Source organism: Oncorhynchus nerka, linkage group LG7 (assembly GCF_034236695.1).
Source record: "Oncorhynchus nerka isolate Pitt River linkage group LG7, Oner_Uvic_2.0, whole genome shotgun sequence".
Lineage (NCBI taxonomy): Eukaryota > Metazoa > Chordata > Actinopteri > Salmoniformes > Salmonidae > Oncorhynchus > Oncorhynchus nerka.
Window position 1 is genome coordinate 69,441,979 of NC_088402.1, and position 16,358 is coordinate 69,458,336.

At 41.8% G+C, this 16,358-nt stretch overlaps 2 protein-coding genes across 9 annotated transcripts; one reads left to right on the plus strand and one right to left on the minus strand.

The window, feature by feature from the left end:
• Nucleotides 1–1,662: 1,662 nt before the first annotated feature.
• LOC115132273 (zinc finger protein 341-like) lies at nucleotides 1,663–8,590 on the minus strand. Of its 6 annotated transcripts, none has more exons than XM_065020771.1 (16): nucleotides 8,507–8,590; nucleotides 7,935–8,045; nucleotides 6,142–6,195; nucleotides 5,924–6,037; nucleotides 5,534–5,683; nucleotides 5,072–5,287; nucleotides 4,751–4,934; nucleotides 4,523–4,616; nucleotides 4,209–4,429; nucleotides 3,844–4,052; nucleotides 3,418–3,626; nucleotides 3,156–3,252; nucleotides 2,943–3,075; nucleotides 2,739–2,850; nucleotides 2,513–2,583; nucleotides 1,663–2,366 (listed from the first exon to the last, which is right to left on the minus strand). In XM_065020771.1, the coding sequence occupies exons 2-16, from the start codon at nucleotides 8,001–8,003 to the stop codon at nucleotides 2,017–2,019; spliced, it is 2,283 nt and encodes a 760-aa protein (XP_064876843.1). In that variant the 5' UTR covers nucleotides 8,004–8,045; nucleotides 8,507–8,590; the 3' UTR covers nucleotides 1,663–2,016. The 6 variants fall into 6 exon arrangements, with proteins under 6 accessions (XP_064876843.1, XP_064876844.1, XP_029520598.1 ...); XM_065020772.1 differs by having other exon boundaries at nucleotides 8,427–8,507; XM_029664738.1 differs by lacking the exon at nucleotides 6,142–6,195.
• A 412-nt stretch (nucleotides 8,591–9,002) lies between these two features.
• On the plus strand, nucleotides 9,003–15,863 carry LOC115132275 (transcription factor E2F1-like). 3 transcript variants are annotated; one of them, XM_029664740.2, is made up of 8 exons: nucleotides 9,003–9,243; nucleotides 10,100–10,451; nucleotides 10,618–10,720; nucleotides 10,840–11,059; nucleotides 11,262–11,414; nucleotides 11,529–11,643; nucleotides 11,799–12,030; nucleotides 14,265–15,863. In XM_029664740.2, exons 2-8 carry the CDS (start codon nucleotides 10,206–10,208, stop codon nucleotides 14,528–14,530), a joined length of 1,335 nt encoding a protein of 444 aa, XP_029520600.1. In that variant the 5' UTR covers nucleotides 9,003–9,243; nucleotides 10,100–10,205; the 3' UTR covers nucleotides 14,531–15,863. The 3 variants fall into 3 exon arrangements, with proteins under 3 accessions (XP_029520600.1, XP_029520601.1, XP_064876845.1); XM_029664741.2 differs by having other exon boundaries at nucleotides 9,003–9,098; XM_065020773.1 differs by having other exon boundaries at nucleotides 9,003–10,451.
• The last annotated feature ends 495 nt before the right edge of the window (nucleotides 15,864–16,358 follow it).

Genomic DNA, 16,358 nt, shown 5'->3' on the forward strand with positions numbered 1-16,358 from the left:
TTTGAATAGTTTCATTTGAGCTAAATGCAGTGTATTATAGAGTGCATGCCTCAAGATTCATTCATGGAATGTTACATACAAAAATAGAATTGGTACCTCCAAAGGAAGTCGGGAATCTGCACGATAGATTTACTGTACATGCGGCAGGTGAAAAAAGACATCTGCCCATGGATGAGATGCAGTGCCTTCAGAAAATATTTATACCCCTAGACTTTACATGTTTTACAGCCTGAATTCAAAATGGGTCAAATGTTTTTCTTACGCATCTACATACAATACCCCATGACAAAGTAAAAACATGTTTTTATAGATTTTTTTATTAAAAATGAAATACAGAAATCAAAATAACCTAAGTATTCAGACCACTGAGTCATTACTTTATAGAAGCACCTTTAGCAGTGATTACAGTGGAGTCTTTCTGGGTAAGTCATTAAGAGCTTTTCACACATGATTGTGCAGCGTTTGCCCATTATTTTCAACATACTTCAAGCTCTGTCAAATAGGTTATTGATCATTGCTATACGAACATTTCCAGGTCTTGCCATATATTTTCAAGTAGATTTAAGTCAATTGTAACTTAGCCACTCAACATTCACGGTCTTCTTGGTAAGAAACTCAAGTGTAGATTTGGCCTTGTGTGTTAGGTTATCCTGCTGAAAGGTGAATTCATCTTCCTGAGCAGACTGAACCCGGTTTTCCTCTAGGATGTTGCCAGTGCTAAGCTCCATTCTGTCTTTTTAATCCTGAAACTCACCAGTCCTTAACTATTACAAGCAAACACATAACATGCAGCTGAGTGATACTCTGTGTTATTTGATTTACCCCAAACATACCACTTTATATTCAATGAATTATTCAGACAAATTTTATGCAGTATTACTTTAGTGCCTTGTTGCAGGAAGCATTCATGTTTTGTAATATTTGTATTCTGTACAGGCTTCCTTTTCACTGTCAATTAGGTTAGTATTGTGGAGTAACAACATTGATCCATTCCCAGTTTTATCACAGCCATTAAACTAAAAAAAAATTAAGTCACCATTGGCCTCTTGGTGAAATCCCTGAGCAGTTTATCTTCTCCGGCAGAGTTAGGAAGGACGCCTGTATCACTGTAGCGACTGGGTGGATTGATACTCCATCCAAAGTGTAATTAATAAGTTCTCTGTGCTCAAAGGGATATTGAATGTCATTTTTTTGACCCATCTACCAATAGGTGCCATTCTTTGCTAAGCATTGGCAAACCTCCCTGGTCTTTGTGGTTCAATCTGTGTTTGAAATTCACTGCTCGACCTTACAATTATCTGTGGGGGTAGAGATTTTTTTTGTATGACAACCTCATGTTAAACACTTATTGCACAGAGTGAGTCCATGGAACTTAACTTAAGCACATTTTTACTCCTGAACTTATTTAGGCTTGCCATACGAAGGGGTTGAATACTTATTGGCTAAAGACAATTTAGCTTTTCATTGAACTGTTTTAATTTAAAAAATTCAACTTTGACAACATGGGGTATTGTTTGTAGGCCAGTCTTTTTTGTGTTTTTGTTTTGACCATTTTAAACTCGAGCTGTAACACAATATGGAAAAAGGTCAAGGGGTTTGTATACTTTCTGAAGACACTAACTCACTGTTCTGAATAACAATCATCAATGAAAGACAAAGTGCCAAGCTTCAATGTTTTAATATAAAACAAATAAACCCCCTTTCATTTAATTGGAGGGATATAGTGAGATTCAAATCCCTTCCATATACAAAGGTAGTCTCAGGACAATCAAGATTCTGCTTGAATAACTCAGGCCTAGTCTTGGCACCAGTCTGTTTAGCTATCATTCTACTCCTGTCATGCAAAACTTTGGCATTTGACAAGGAGACAAGGTGTGGAATGTTAGCCTAGGTACCAGTCTGTTTAGCTAACTCAGGCCTCAATCCACTGTCTCTATGAACATGGGTGCTCTGCTGTAACCAGCCAGTCTCACTCAGCAGTCTCCAAAGTGTTCCTCTCCTCCCGCCGACAGATCCTCAACTGGGACAACTGACTGCCTGAGGGTCCTCGATCCTCTCCTCTTCATCGTCACCCTCCTTTTCATCCACCTCTCCCCTGCTCTGTTCCATATCTGACTCCTCGTTCCCCTTTGACCCCTCTGTTCCGTGTCCCTGCCTTGTCACTCTTTTCTCCGCCCTGTCCTTCTCCACCGCAGCCTCTGCCATGGGGCACTTGTGGTCTCTGTAATACTTCTGTCGGGTGAAGCCCTTTTTGCAGGTGGCACATCGGAAACGATAGTTGTTTGTGTGGGAGCGTTGGTGCTCAAGCATGTGGGCTCTTCTGCTGAAAGCTTTCTGGCAGTACCCACATTTATAGGGCTTGATACCTTGAGACAACAGAAACAAAAGTATGGCTCTAAATGGTTTTGAATCATCACTTTAAATGGCCGTCAAGAGCTGCAATAAGGTAAATTATGTTTACAGTTGTGACTGGTATATTAATCATTTACTACAATAGACAGGAAATACTCACCAGAATGAGACAGTATGTGTGCCTTCAGCTTGTCTGGTCTGTTAAACTCTTTAATGCAGCCAACATGTGTCCTGAAAGCACAAAACAATGCTTTGAATACACCAATAAAAAAACACAACTTTCTGTTACATTGACATATCCCCAGGTTTTTATTGGAATCTTTTGTGGCTCAGGTTTCCAAATAGGCTCACATATGTTCTGTTAGAAAAATATACACCTCACTTACCTAAATGGACATTTGTATTTCTTAAAGGGCTCATGAATGAGCATGTGCCTCTTCACCTTGTCCTTCCTGTTGAACATGGCCTCACAAACAGAACATTGGTATGGCTTTTCTCCTGCAATGAAATGACAGTGTTGCCATAAGCACAGCAGAGAGAATCGAGTGAAAGTTATTTGCACCATAGGGTAATGTGTCTGCATGCCTCACCTGAGTGGATACGAGTGTGCAGTTTGAGGTAGTGCTCTGTTTTGAAGAACTTTGTACATATCTGACATTTGAACCTTCCTCCGATACCATGTGTGGGCAGGTGCCGCCGGAAATACCTCTCACAAGGAAAAACCTGTTAAAAATAAATGCATTATTTAGAGCGACTTAATTCGAACATAGCAGCGAGCGACATCCACTTTTTCTAGAGCATACCTTTTGGCAATGTGGGCAGGGGAAGTTATGTGAGGCGGTTAACAAATGCTGCTCCAAGGCCTCTTGCGTGGAGTACCGGCTTTGGCATTTCATGCACCTGAATGTGACAGAAACACTGGTGAAACCCGTAACCATGGGGTCAAACTAAAGGCCATATAAAAACACAGAGAGAAGCTGTGATCACACTGAAAAGAAAGCAACTGACTGAACTTTGTAAGCATTAGTATGACCTAATTAGGAGACTGGAGTTCGTGACGCTAACCTATAGAAAGTGGTCTCCTTGCGTGGGTTCTGCTGGGGACAGAAGCAGTGGGAGTACTGGTGCACCCCCAGCTCAAACAGCGAGGGGAACACCTTGCTACACAGGTGGCAGCGGTAGGTGAGCTGCTCCTGGTGCATCCGGGTGTGCTCCAGGAACAGATCCAGCTTCTGGAACGTCTGGGAACAGGTCTTCACCACACACTTATATACCTGAAACATAGCAAGAAGGAACATTCGAAGGATGAGTGGTGAGGACAGAGCTCAAGGAAGACATCTGACAGAATAACATTTCTATTTGAATACCTGTTCAAAGGAGAACAAAAACGTTTTCCAAATAATATGAACACCGATTGCCCCCTGTGCTTAATAATGCTTGTGCTTCATTATTGTTCTGGGTAGATCCTTCCCTCTGGCCATGTGGACTCACCTGCTCTCCTTTGTGCTGGGTCATGTGAGATTTGAGCTGGAAGTAGGTGCTGAACTTGCCAGCACAGAACTGGCACTGGTAAGAGCTGTCGATCAGGATTATCTGCTTGGTCTGAGCCTGCTGGCCATTGTGCTTGCCGTCACCATCACCCAGGCTGTCTACATCAGTCTGGGAGTCACAGTCTCTCTCCTCAGGCTTACCTGGGGCTTCTGAACACACAATCTACATTTATAATACATACTTGGGCCCTTAATAATACATTCATTATGACATACTTAATTGATTTAGGATATTATTACCACCATGTCATCCACAAAAGGTCTGAATGGCCTATAGAGAAAAAGATTCCACAGTGAGATGATTACCTGGCTGCTCCTCCTCCTCCTCATGCTGCTGTTCCTCCTGTTGCTCCATGACCTCCTCTGCACACAGTGGGACCACCTTAACTGTGATGGGCAGTCTGGACACTGTACTGGCCACGCCCGAGGGCCACACTTTGTGTGTCTGCATGTGCTTCTTCACATTAGACTTCTGGGCAAAGGCCCGGCCGCATACGATGCACTGGAAAGGCTTCTCCCCTGTATGACTGTAGAGACATCAAAGATGTCAACGCATTCAATGCATATGGATATTGTTTTTCTGTCTGGGCTGAATGGTACATTTGGTTTGTTAAGCTCACCTTCTGATATGTTGCTGGAGATCAAAGTTTTTGGAGAAGACTTTGTCACAGAAATTGCACTTCAGCTTCTGCGACTTTCCTTTAATTTGTTCTGCTGAAGAGCCAATGGATATTAACAATGGACAACATTATTTTATTTAGCCAATGATGAGAAAACAATGTAAACATATATTTGTTAGGGTCAGACCAATATGTACTGTATATTAACATTTGTTTTCAAAATCATACCCACTGCTCCATCCTGGCCTTTCTTTCCATTTTTGGGTCGTTTAGGAATGATCACTTTGTCAAACTCCTCAAGCCCAGTTAGGTTTGCAGTGATGCTGCAGGTTTTGGTCTTGGTGCCTTGCTTCCCAGGGCTGTATATTGGAGGAGTGTTGAATGACTGGCTCTCCACACACTGACTCGGGACCTGTGGGCAGAAAAAATGTATAGTGTTAGTGAACTACTGAGCCAAACTCTTTAGGAAGTTGCCCAAAGACTGCAGAGTACAAGTCTGTCATCCTCCTCATTCTCTGCAAATCACAGATTGCATTAGTTAAAGCTCACCTGTACAGATTGGAACAGCTGCAAGCCCAAGGTGTGAATCTCTGCACTACCACTCCCAGACATTTGAGGCATTGTGCTGTAGACCTGGACCACTGAGTTGCTGATACTGGGTGGCACCTGGGAGGACAGAGGCTGAGACTGTCCAGGTGGGAGAGAGTGGGAGGACTGCTGATGGTGCTGAAGGTAGGATGCACCTGTGTGCATACTCAGGTTACTCTGAGAAGGAAAGGTAAACACGATATGCAGTGAATAAAGGATAAAGGAATATACTTATTGAGACGAATAGCTTAATTCGGGATGCAAAAAGTTCCATTAACAATTCCGGAAAGCTTCCCATCCAAGTTAGGCAATAAGCAAGGAAATCCAGAATCCTCCAAAACAGGATTTCTAGAAAACCAGGGAATCTTGGGAAAGTTACTGGAATTGTGCAACCCTATACTTAATTGAATAAAAACAACTTACCTGAATAGGTGGCTGCATTGCTGCCATGGGTTGGTCAATGGATGTGAAGGCGGAGATGGCAGACATCAGAACATCATCGCTCACTAAAACATTGCCTTGGACCAGTGTGTGAGTAAGAGGAGATGGAGGCACTGTGATGTATGTGGATACCTGATGTGGATAGCAAAACAAAGAAAAAAGGAAGGCTGCATTATTGCATTTACATTGCAAGTGAATGATTGTTCTGGTGCATGCTATGATACTGTATGGGCTGGGAGTAAGTACAGGAGATAGGTAACTAGTTTATCTTGCCAGACTCATGGTGTGGGAAAAGACTAAGTGATCAACAACAAAAAACATCTTAGTTATCAATCAAAACCATACGTCATAAGCCAGTAGTGCTGTACCCACCTGTCTGTTGGGGGTCTGTGGCACAGAGATAATGGAGGGCACAGGGGTGTAGGCGTTACTAGATGCCAGTGATACTGTAGACAGGGAAGGGGCATTGGACTGGCACTGCTCTCGCTTGTGGGTCATAAAGGCAGGCAATGAGTTGAACTGTTTCTTGCACTTCCCACAAAGAAAGACATCTTCATCATCTGTAGAGGACAATTGGGAATATACAGTACCTTCAGAAAGTATCCACACCCCTTGACTTTCTCCATATTTTGATGCATTACAGCCTGAATTTAAAATGGATTAAATGTAGATGTTAAGACACTAGCCTACACACTATACCCCATAATGTCAAAGTGGAATTATGTCCCGGAGTAAAAATATGATTAACAAGTTGCACGGACTCACTGTGTACAATAATATTGTTTAACATGATTTTTGAATGAGTACCTCATCTCTGTACCCCACACATATAACTATCTGTAAGGTCCCCCAGTCAATCAGTGAATTTCAAACACAAAGACAAAGACAAGGGTGGTTTGCCAAAGCCTCACAAAGAAACACACCTATTGGTAGATGTGTAAAAAAAAATCATATATATATATATATTTTTTTTTAAATTTAAACCCGACATTTAATATCTCTTTGAGCATGGTAAAGTTATTAATTACATTTTGGATGGTGTATCAATACATCCAGTCACTACAAAGATACAGGCATCCTTCCTAACTCAGTTGCTGGAGAGAAAGGAACCCGCTCAGGGATTTCACCAAGAGGCCAATGGTGACTATAAAACAGTTAGAGTTTAATGGCTGTGATAGAAGAAAATTGAGGATGGATCAACAACATTGTAGTTACTCCACAATACTAACCTAAATGACAGAGTGAAAATATGGAAGTGTGTACAAGTAACCGATGCGAAATGGCTAGCTAGTTAGCGGTGGTGCGCGCTAATAGCGTTTCAATCGGTGACGTCACTCGCTCTGAGACCTTGAAGTAGTTGTTCCCCTTGCTCTGCAAGGGCCGTGGCTTTTGTGGAGCGATGGGTAACAATGCTTCGAGGGTGGCTGTTGTTGATGTGTGCAGAGGGTCCCTGGTTTGAGCCCAGATAGGGGTGAGGAGAGGGACGGAAGCTATACTGTTACATACAGAATAAAAAAATATTCCAAAACATACATCCTGTTTGCAATAGGGCACTAAAGTAAAACTGTAAAAAACTTGGCCAAGAAATTAACTTTGTCCTGAATACAAAGCATTATGTTTGGGGCAAATCCAACACAAGTACCAATCTCCATATTTTCATGGTGGTGGCAGCATCATGTAATAGGTATGCTTGTTATCGGCAAGAACTAGGGCGTTTTTTTATGCTAAAAAGAAACAGAAGAGCTAAGCACAGGCAAAATCCTAGAGGAATAGCTGGTTCAATTTACTTTCCAACAGACATTGGTAGACAATAACCTAAAATACAAGGCTAATTATAAACTGGAGATGACACTAAATGTTCCAGAGGAGCCTAGTTACAGTTTTGACTTAAAAATCGTCTTGAAAATATATGGCAAGAATTGAAAATGGATGTCTAGCAACCAACTTGGTAGAGCTTGAAGAATTTTTTAAAGAATAATGTGCAAATGTTGTACAATCCAGGTGTGCAAAGCTCTTAAAGGCTTACCCAGAAAGACTCAGCTGTAAACACTGGCAAATGTGATTCTAACATGTATTGACTCTGAATACTTATGTCAAATTAGATTTCTGTATTTCATTTTCACTTTGTCATTATGGGGTATTGTGTGTAGATGAGTGAGACAAAACATATACTTTGAATTCAAGCTTTAACACAACAAAATGTGGAATCAAGAGTATGAATACTTTCTGAAGGCACTGTATCCACCCTTCCATATTTAAACTGCAATCAGTGGAGATACAGAATGGATCCTTGTTTTGAGTTACTGTAGTACCTAGTTCTCCGATCAACACAATAGAAATTGCAGTGAGACAACAATTAAGTGGATAAAAGGGAAGTACACACCCATTGCCTGAATGGTAGATGAGCCTGAGATGTTCTGGTTGTTTGGGTCAGGGACACCTCCCTGGCCATCCAACAGAGACTGGACAGCCAGGACTGTCTGGTTGTCCATCCCTAGAAGAGAATAATAGATCTGGAAGTCAGAACGGTGCAGATCATGGTGATGATATACCATAGTACGACAGGAACAAAATAAAATAGGATTGGTGCGCTACTGCTATTTTGACAACAAGCAGCCTCTCATTGGGTTGAAGCTAGCGCAAGTGGCTGTTGTTTCAATGCGACATACTCCCTCTTCTCAAAAAATCCCCAAACAAAAGAAATAGCTATACATTACCAGAAGCAAATTTCAAGAACAAATGCAAAAGTATCCAAATTTACTCAACCAAATGATAACTAGCTAGCTCTCTGGCATCGATTATTATAATACAAATTGTGCTTTACCATATGACATTACCATAATTACACCTCCCAGATAACCCAAAGTAACCTCACTTTTTCAAGAAAAAGTTGTCTTACAACACATTCATATGTTGTTAAATTAAAAGCGTGATATATGATCAACGTGTCGATACCTTCCAGGACTTCAAATATAGCCTGCGCCATCTTGTAGTTCTTCTGTGTGTAGGCTTTCGATGAATATGACTGCGTAGCCGATAACGTTATGTAGGCGGATTCTCTCTGCCCAACAGCTGGTCCAGGGCCAGTTTCAACAGTTTTTGTCATATTTTTGGTTTTGGATTCGGGTAGGAAAGGCTGATCCCAAGTCAGACGTTAACTCATTCATCACCCCTCTCGATTTGCTTCACAAAATAGTTACCAAAGAATAAGCTAATCAAATCACTTATGACATATTCAAAGGTACGCTTTCTCACAGTTTATCTATTAGCCAAAAACATGTTTTCCCATTCATAACAATGAAAAGTGTGGCATCACAGAGAGTGGCATTTCATGGGAGCCAATGACAAGTCTCGGAAATTCTGACGTTAGAGGGACGCATTCGCCCAACCAATTGAAATCGTGATTTTCATGCACGTGCATGTTTCGCGGCAAAAATATTTGGCGCGTAAACCTCAACACTTGTTCTGATCAGCTGGAACAATAACAACAATAACACAATCGGTTTGGCGCTCAGATTATAACTTTTATGGAAGGACTTCAGTCAAGGTGATCAACAAGATGATCCATATAATTTGTTTATAGGATATGTAGATTTTTTTGTGGGGGAATTAATTTGCCATTATTTCGGTTTTTGTCGGATTGGTTCCTCGGTATGCTGACCAAACGAGATGGTGAAGAACTGAGTTGGCTGGTAACGTTACTGCAGCAAGCTAGCTAGCATTCTAAGGTGCCCTAATTGTCATTTGAAAGGATGCGTAATAAATCCAGTTATTCGTCCAAGGTAGCTGAACTAAAAGTTCAGGTTAGTGCAATATTGCGTTAGGAAGAATACAAACTATTTAGGTTCCTGATTTGTTTGTAGCTAATATGTTGCTGGTACATTTAGTCTGAAACTGAATTGGCTTGTGTCTTCTGTCCCATCCTAACCCTGAAGCGAACACAACCACTTTTCTTGGCTAACAATACCAGCTAGGTAGCTAACTAGAGTAGCTAAGTTTTTCTAGGTCGTTGCAGTATTCAAGGAACTCTGCTTGCTAGCAACACAGTAAGCAAATGATGAGTTGTGTTTACAAACTGTACCAAACGAACGTTATTTTGATGTCAACCAACGTCAGGTAGCGAATTAGCAATTAACAAAGGGAAAGTAGTTGATAGATGTGGCCAGGCCTCACCGCACTCTCATTGTAAAGATGAAAACAATAGATTGCATAGAAAAGCTAGCAGCGAGTTAGCACGCTAGCTAACATTGATGCATGTTTATTTCACTTTTGTAAACTATAGATAAGTTATTCAATATAACGATTTATCCTGTATAGCTACGGACTGTAACTACAGTCTGCAGCTGTCAGAAAGCGCAACAACTGTCTCTAAGGTTATTTTATAGCTGGCTAATTGTGAGGAAGCATTACCATGCATTTTTTATTTTGTGAGTTTTAGTTGTTGAAGCTTGACTGTCAGTAAGCTAATGTTAATATTAGACATGCTTAACCTCAGTATTTGTAAACCAACTCTTCTAATACGTTTGCACTATTATTCTCCCAAATTAGAGATGACTTGTGTCAGAAGGTGCTGAAAGTAGCATATCAAGCCTTTGGACTTGAATTCTGCCACAAAAGACAATTTAGGCACTAGAGCACCCCGGCTGTGTGTGCCATGTCAGAGGCACTCGTATCAGGTCAGACGTCGGAGGATCTTTTGGCAGACTTTGAGTCTCTTTTGAATGCTGGGAGTATTGACCTATCAGAGAACCACCAGATAGTCATAATTTCTACCCCCAGCAATGTGGGCTTAAACTCAGCTGTACCCAGCAACACTGGAGAGATCCTCTTGTTCGCTACCCCCCAAGGCCCTGCGGATGTGGTCCAGGACCAGCGACGGCCAACTCTGGGACGACCTCCGGTAGGTAGCTAGTTGACCATTTTCATATGGGTGTTGGCTGGGGTGGGAATATGATGTAAAGTTATCCCTGTACAATGACTACAGAAAGTGTGCCTGTGTGAGAAAGAATGATTTGTAGCATCCACACTAACTGTTTACCTTTGTGCCTCCCCATAACTTGTTTCAGGTGAAGAGGAAGCTGGACTTGGACAGTGATCACCAGTATGTCAGCACCTCTCGCCCACCTTCTCTTGGGAGGGCCCCAACGTCCACACCAGCACCACCCAGAGGTACAGACCCCTGGTTCATAATTCAAATATAACTATTCATTTGAATTCAGTTGAAACTATTATAATTTTGGCCAAAGACAATAAATAAAAGTATTTTCATTATTGTGTCCCGCTCTCAGTTCCAAAGCCTTCGACAGAGAAGTCTCGCTATGACACATCTTTGAACCTGACCACCAAGCGCTTCTTAGACCTGCTAGCCCAGTCTCCTGACGGGGTGGTGGACCTCAACTGGGCCTCACAGGTCCTGGAAGTGCAGAAGAGACGCATCTATGACATCACCAATGTCTTGGAGGGTATCCAGCTCATCTCCAAGAAATCAAAGAACAACATACAATGGCTGTAAGTCTGGATTCTCGTACTGTACAGTATGACAATATCAAAAGTGTGTTCTGGCCTTTCTGGCTTATAATCCTTATTGTGCGTGCCTCTACAGATATTATTCAATACATACAATACACCATCATCAGTGATTCCACAGGATATGTGTATTAGCTAAAAAAAAACACAAAAAAACATTATCCTAACATTCTGTTTGTCACAGGGGGAACCGCATTGATGGAGCGTCTGTTTCCCGTTACCAGGACCTACAGAAAGAGGTCTCTGATTTGACACAGGCTGAGGAGAAACTGGATGAGCTTATTACCAAGTGTAACCTCCAGCTCAGACTCCTCACTGAGGATACCCAGAACAAGAAATATCCTTTTGTGTCTTGTCTGTCTTTCTGTTTGTGTTTCTGTGCTTTTTCTATCTACTGTATGTATTTGAATATGCATTATAGGTCAGTGTTTTTTCTTTAACATAATTGCACGCTGGGTTATTTGATGTGCCAGGATCTACGGAAGTCTTTTGACTCTCCTGACCAGCTGGTGATGGTCATCAGAGCCCCTCCAGAGACCCAGATGCAAGTGTCAGAGCCCAGTGAGGTATGTGGGAGGATAATAGACCAATGGACTCTTGCTCAAGACTCTCTTCTGGACCAAATACTGTATTCCAGCTAATGTGGTTTACATACCAACCACAACTATTGAATTGTATCCTCTCTGTTTCAATAAATGATTCCTTTGTTGTCTTCTGGCAGGGCTATCAGGTCTCCTTGAAGAGCACCCAGGGTCCCATTGATGTCTTCCTGTGTCCAGAGGACATTTCTGGTGTCTGCAGCCCAGTGACAGGCATCAGCCCTTCTAAAGCCACATACCAGATAATGCCCCAGCCTGCAGAACAACCACAGTGCAGTTCCACACAGGAAATGACATCGTCAACAGCTGCGTCCCAACAGAACTCCTCTCCACTGCCATTGTTTCGTGAAGCGGGTAAGCTGCTCTCACTAGTGTCACACTGTCACCCTGATAGGATCGAGAATGCCAGGGATTTCTTTCAAGAAATCCATTCAAGCACAACTCAAGGCAATAAACAACTTATCTGATAGAAAACAGCTTATGGGAAACAATATTGGTCAGAAACACAAGGTGAGACAGACTACCCAGCAGCGTAGCGTATTGTACTTTGTTTACATAAGACAACACGTCGCATTTTTTTACTTGAGAAATACTGCACCAAACACCTTAGGTAGATTTAAATTGCCCGACCAAAACCTATGCAATAATGTCAGTTAATTACAGATTTCTTGAGTTGTCTTACAGTGCATTTTGTTACGTTACAGCCTTATTCCTGTTACCAGGACCTTACAGCCTTATTCCTGTTACCAGGACCTTACAGCCTTATTCCTGTTACCAGGACCTTACAGCCTTATTCCTGTTACCAGGACCTTACAGCCTTATTCCCGTTACCAGGACCTTACAGCCTATTTCCCGTTACCATTCCTAAAATTGAATATTATAATTTTTTCCCTCATCAATGCCCCAAAATGACAAAGCAAAAACAGGTTTTTAGACATTTTTATAAAAAATGCAAAACTGAAATACCTTATTTACATAAGCATTCAGACCCTTTGCTATGAGACTTGAAATTGAGCTCAGTTGCATCCTGTTTTTTTGATCGTCCATGAGATGTTTCTATAACTTGATTGGAGTTCACCTGTGGTAAATTCAATTGATTGGACATGACTTGGAAAGGCACACACCGGTCTATGATCCCACAGTTAACAGTGCATGTCAGAGCAAAAACCAAGCCATGAGGTCAAAGTAATTGTTCGTAGAGCTCAGAGACAGGATTGTGTCGACTCACAATTCTGGGGAAGGGTACCAAAAAAAACGTCTGCAGCATTGAAGTTTTCCAAGAACAGTGGCCTCCATCATTATTAAATGACTCTTCCTAGAGCTGTCCGCCCAGCCAAACTGAGCAATCGGGGGAAAAGGGCCTTGATCAGGGATGTGACCAAGAACCCAATGGTCACTCTGAGCTCCAGAATTCCTCTGTGGAGATGGGACAACCTTTGTGTAGCACAACCATCTCTGTAGCACTCCACCAATCAGGCCTTTCTGGTAGAGTGGCCAGACGGAAGCCACTCCTCAGTAAAAGGCACATGACGGCCCGCTTGGAGTTTGCCAAAAGGCACCTAAAGGAGAAACAAGACTCTCTGGTCTGATGAAACCAAGATTAAACTATTTGGCCTGAATGCCAAGCGTCACGTCTGGAGGAAACCTGGCACGATCCCTACAGTGAAGCATGATGGTGGCAGCATCATGCTGTGGTGATGGTTTTCAGCGGCAGGTGCTGGGAGACTAGTTGGGACCGAGGGAAAGATGAACGGAGCAAAGTACAGAGAGATCCTTGATGACAACCTATTCCAGAGTGCTCAGGACCTTAGACTGGGGCAAAGGTTCACCTTCCAACAGGACCACGACCCTAAGCACACAGCCAAGATGACGCAGGAGTGGCTTCGGGGCAAGTCTCTGAATGTCCTTGAATGGTCTAGCCAGAGCCTGTACTTGAACCCGATCTAACATCTTTGGAGAGACCTGAAAATAAGTGTGCAGCGACGCTCCCCATCCAACCTGACAGAGCTTGAGAGGATCTGCAGAGAAGAATGGGAGAAACTCCCCAAATACAGGTGGGCCAAGCGTGTAGCGTCCTACCCAAGAAGACTCGAGGCTGTAATCGCTGCCAAAGGTACTTCAACAAAGAACTGAGTAAAGTGTCTGAATACTTATGTAAATGTGATTTTTTTCAGTTTTATTTAGAATACATTTTGTTTTGTCATTATGGGGTATTTTCTGTAGATTTGAGGGGACGACGATGATGACGACGACGACTATTGAATCAACTTTAGAATAGGGCTGTAACAAAATGTGGAAAAAGTCAAGGCGTCTGAATACTTTCCAAATTTACTGTTGATTCATTCGGACTATTTTGAGGAAGTGATACTGGCTTTGTTCCTATTGTGTCTCATGGGGGACAAAAATCAGTAACTGCCACATCGAACCACACCCCCAAAGACTGAAATCTTGTTTTTCTTAATGAGCAACAGAGAAACCCATACAGAATCGGTGCATTCAGTTGCTCTTTAACATTCCTCAATGGCTATTGGCCGTGGTCACTAAAACTGCATTTCCTTTTTTTTTTTTTTTTTTTTTTTTTTTTACAGGAGCAGTCCTGGAATGTTACCCGTTCACTAACTTGGGAGTGCTGCCAGAATTTGACCTTTCACCCTTGTCATCCTCTGACTTCCTCAGTGGGGAGGGCCTTGGTAACCCACTGGATGGGTTCATCAACCTGTCCCCTCCACAAACCCACAGCTACCACTTTGGCCTAGAGGAGCATGAGGGCATCACTGAACTGTTTGACTCTGACTTTGGAGACTTCACCCCACTAGAGTTGGGGTGGAGAGAAACACCCACAGAACAAGAATGAGGTTGTATCTCTATGGAAACACCCAATACACACCCTTTTCCCCTCAGAAAAGTATTCCCACGTGGCTAAAATACAGAATTGTACAGCACAGACAGTAATGGCACTTAAGTCGTCTAGCAAGAGTTTAGCTTTAGATGGCTATTTAATTTATTTCTATACAGATAATGTTTTTGTACCAAGAATGTTTTTTTTCTTCTTCCCCTAAGTGGCTTGTGAAGGTGTACTTATGGGATATGGACTTATCAGCTTGGAAGCTAATACTGAATTTGTTAGGTAGGCATTTTTGCCATAGTCTCAGGTGTAAGGAAGAGTCAGACTTTTCCGCTAAGAGTTGGGTTTCGGATGCATTTTAAGAAGTCTTACAGTATGTTGGCCAATGGTAATGGCAGGATATAGCCTATGTAGGTTAAGAGACCTTTTATAGATGAAGTTTGGGATGGGGGTTGGGATGTCATGCCTTAAAGCAGTGGTTCTCATTCCTGGTCCTGGGAACCCAAAGGGGTGCACATTTTTGTTTTTGCCCTAGCACTACACACCTGATTCAAATCATCAAATCCTGGTCCCCAGGACCAGGATTGAGAACCAGTACCTTAAAGGAAAGATTCACCCGTTTTGAATGTTATATCGTTTTTGTGCATCTCTGAGCGATGATCTATCGATTCCTGGGGTCCTTACATGTTTTCATGTCTATCTAAGCTATTGTCTTTTCAATCTTGAGATGCACAAAAACACTTACATTCAAAATGGGCAAACATTTCCTTTAACATTGATTAGATCTGTTTGGTAATATAATTACCAATAAGAAAATATCTCTTTTAAAACCTGTCCATATTGGTCTACAGTTTGAATATATTGTTTTACCAGGCTTTACATTTGGTTGATTGTCAGCCATACATTATATCACAGTTTGTCATTATCATGAACCTTATCACAGCTCCTATTCTGCAGGTCTTATGCAGTGCCTTACAACAACAACATAAAAGTGTTGGATGGATGCAATTCAGGTGTTATTCTGTGTCTATAATTGAGGTTTTTGAATGAAAGTGTTAGATTTGAATTTCCTAACAGTAAATTGTGGATTACTACTATTTGGGGCTGTCGGGCTACTTACTTTACTTGAGAATTCAGCCACTGTGTTAAAAGTGCTTAAGGGAATTTAACTCTGCAGTCAATTTCACATTGTTCAGCACTTTGTTTTGTAACAACATTACAAAATGAGCTTTTTTTCCACAAATTCAGTGGTGAAAATAATTACTTGTACCAATCCGATTGGTTTATCAAGCATGTCTTTTGTATCAAATTTTTTTTTTTAAAGAATAAAAACATTGCTATATGGGGTAGTTGATGATGATAAAAATAAGGTGAAAACAAACTGCAAAGAGTTCCATTAGCGTAAAACCGATATTTCTAGTTCCATCCCCTTGTTTAATAAGTGAAAGACAGACAATTTATGACTGTCGGGCAAGTTGAACCTGCGTATATTTTTACAAACAAAATACAAAGAATTCCAATACTGATCTTTCTGATTGGCCAGGTTGATGAAGACAGCTGCACAATACTGTCTTTTATCGATGGCGGTTATGGTATCGTTTCGGGCCTTGAGCGTTGCTGAGGTGCACCCATGAGCAGCTCGGAAACCAGATTGCGTAGCGGAGAAGGTACGGTGGGATTCAAAACGGTTTGTTAACTTGGCATTTGAAGACTTTAGAAAGACAGGGTAGGATAGATATAGGTCTGTAACAGTTTGGGTCTAGAGTGTCTCCCCCTTTGAAGAGGGGGATGACCGCGGCAGCTTTCCAATCTTTAGGGATCTCAGATGATATGAAAG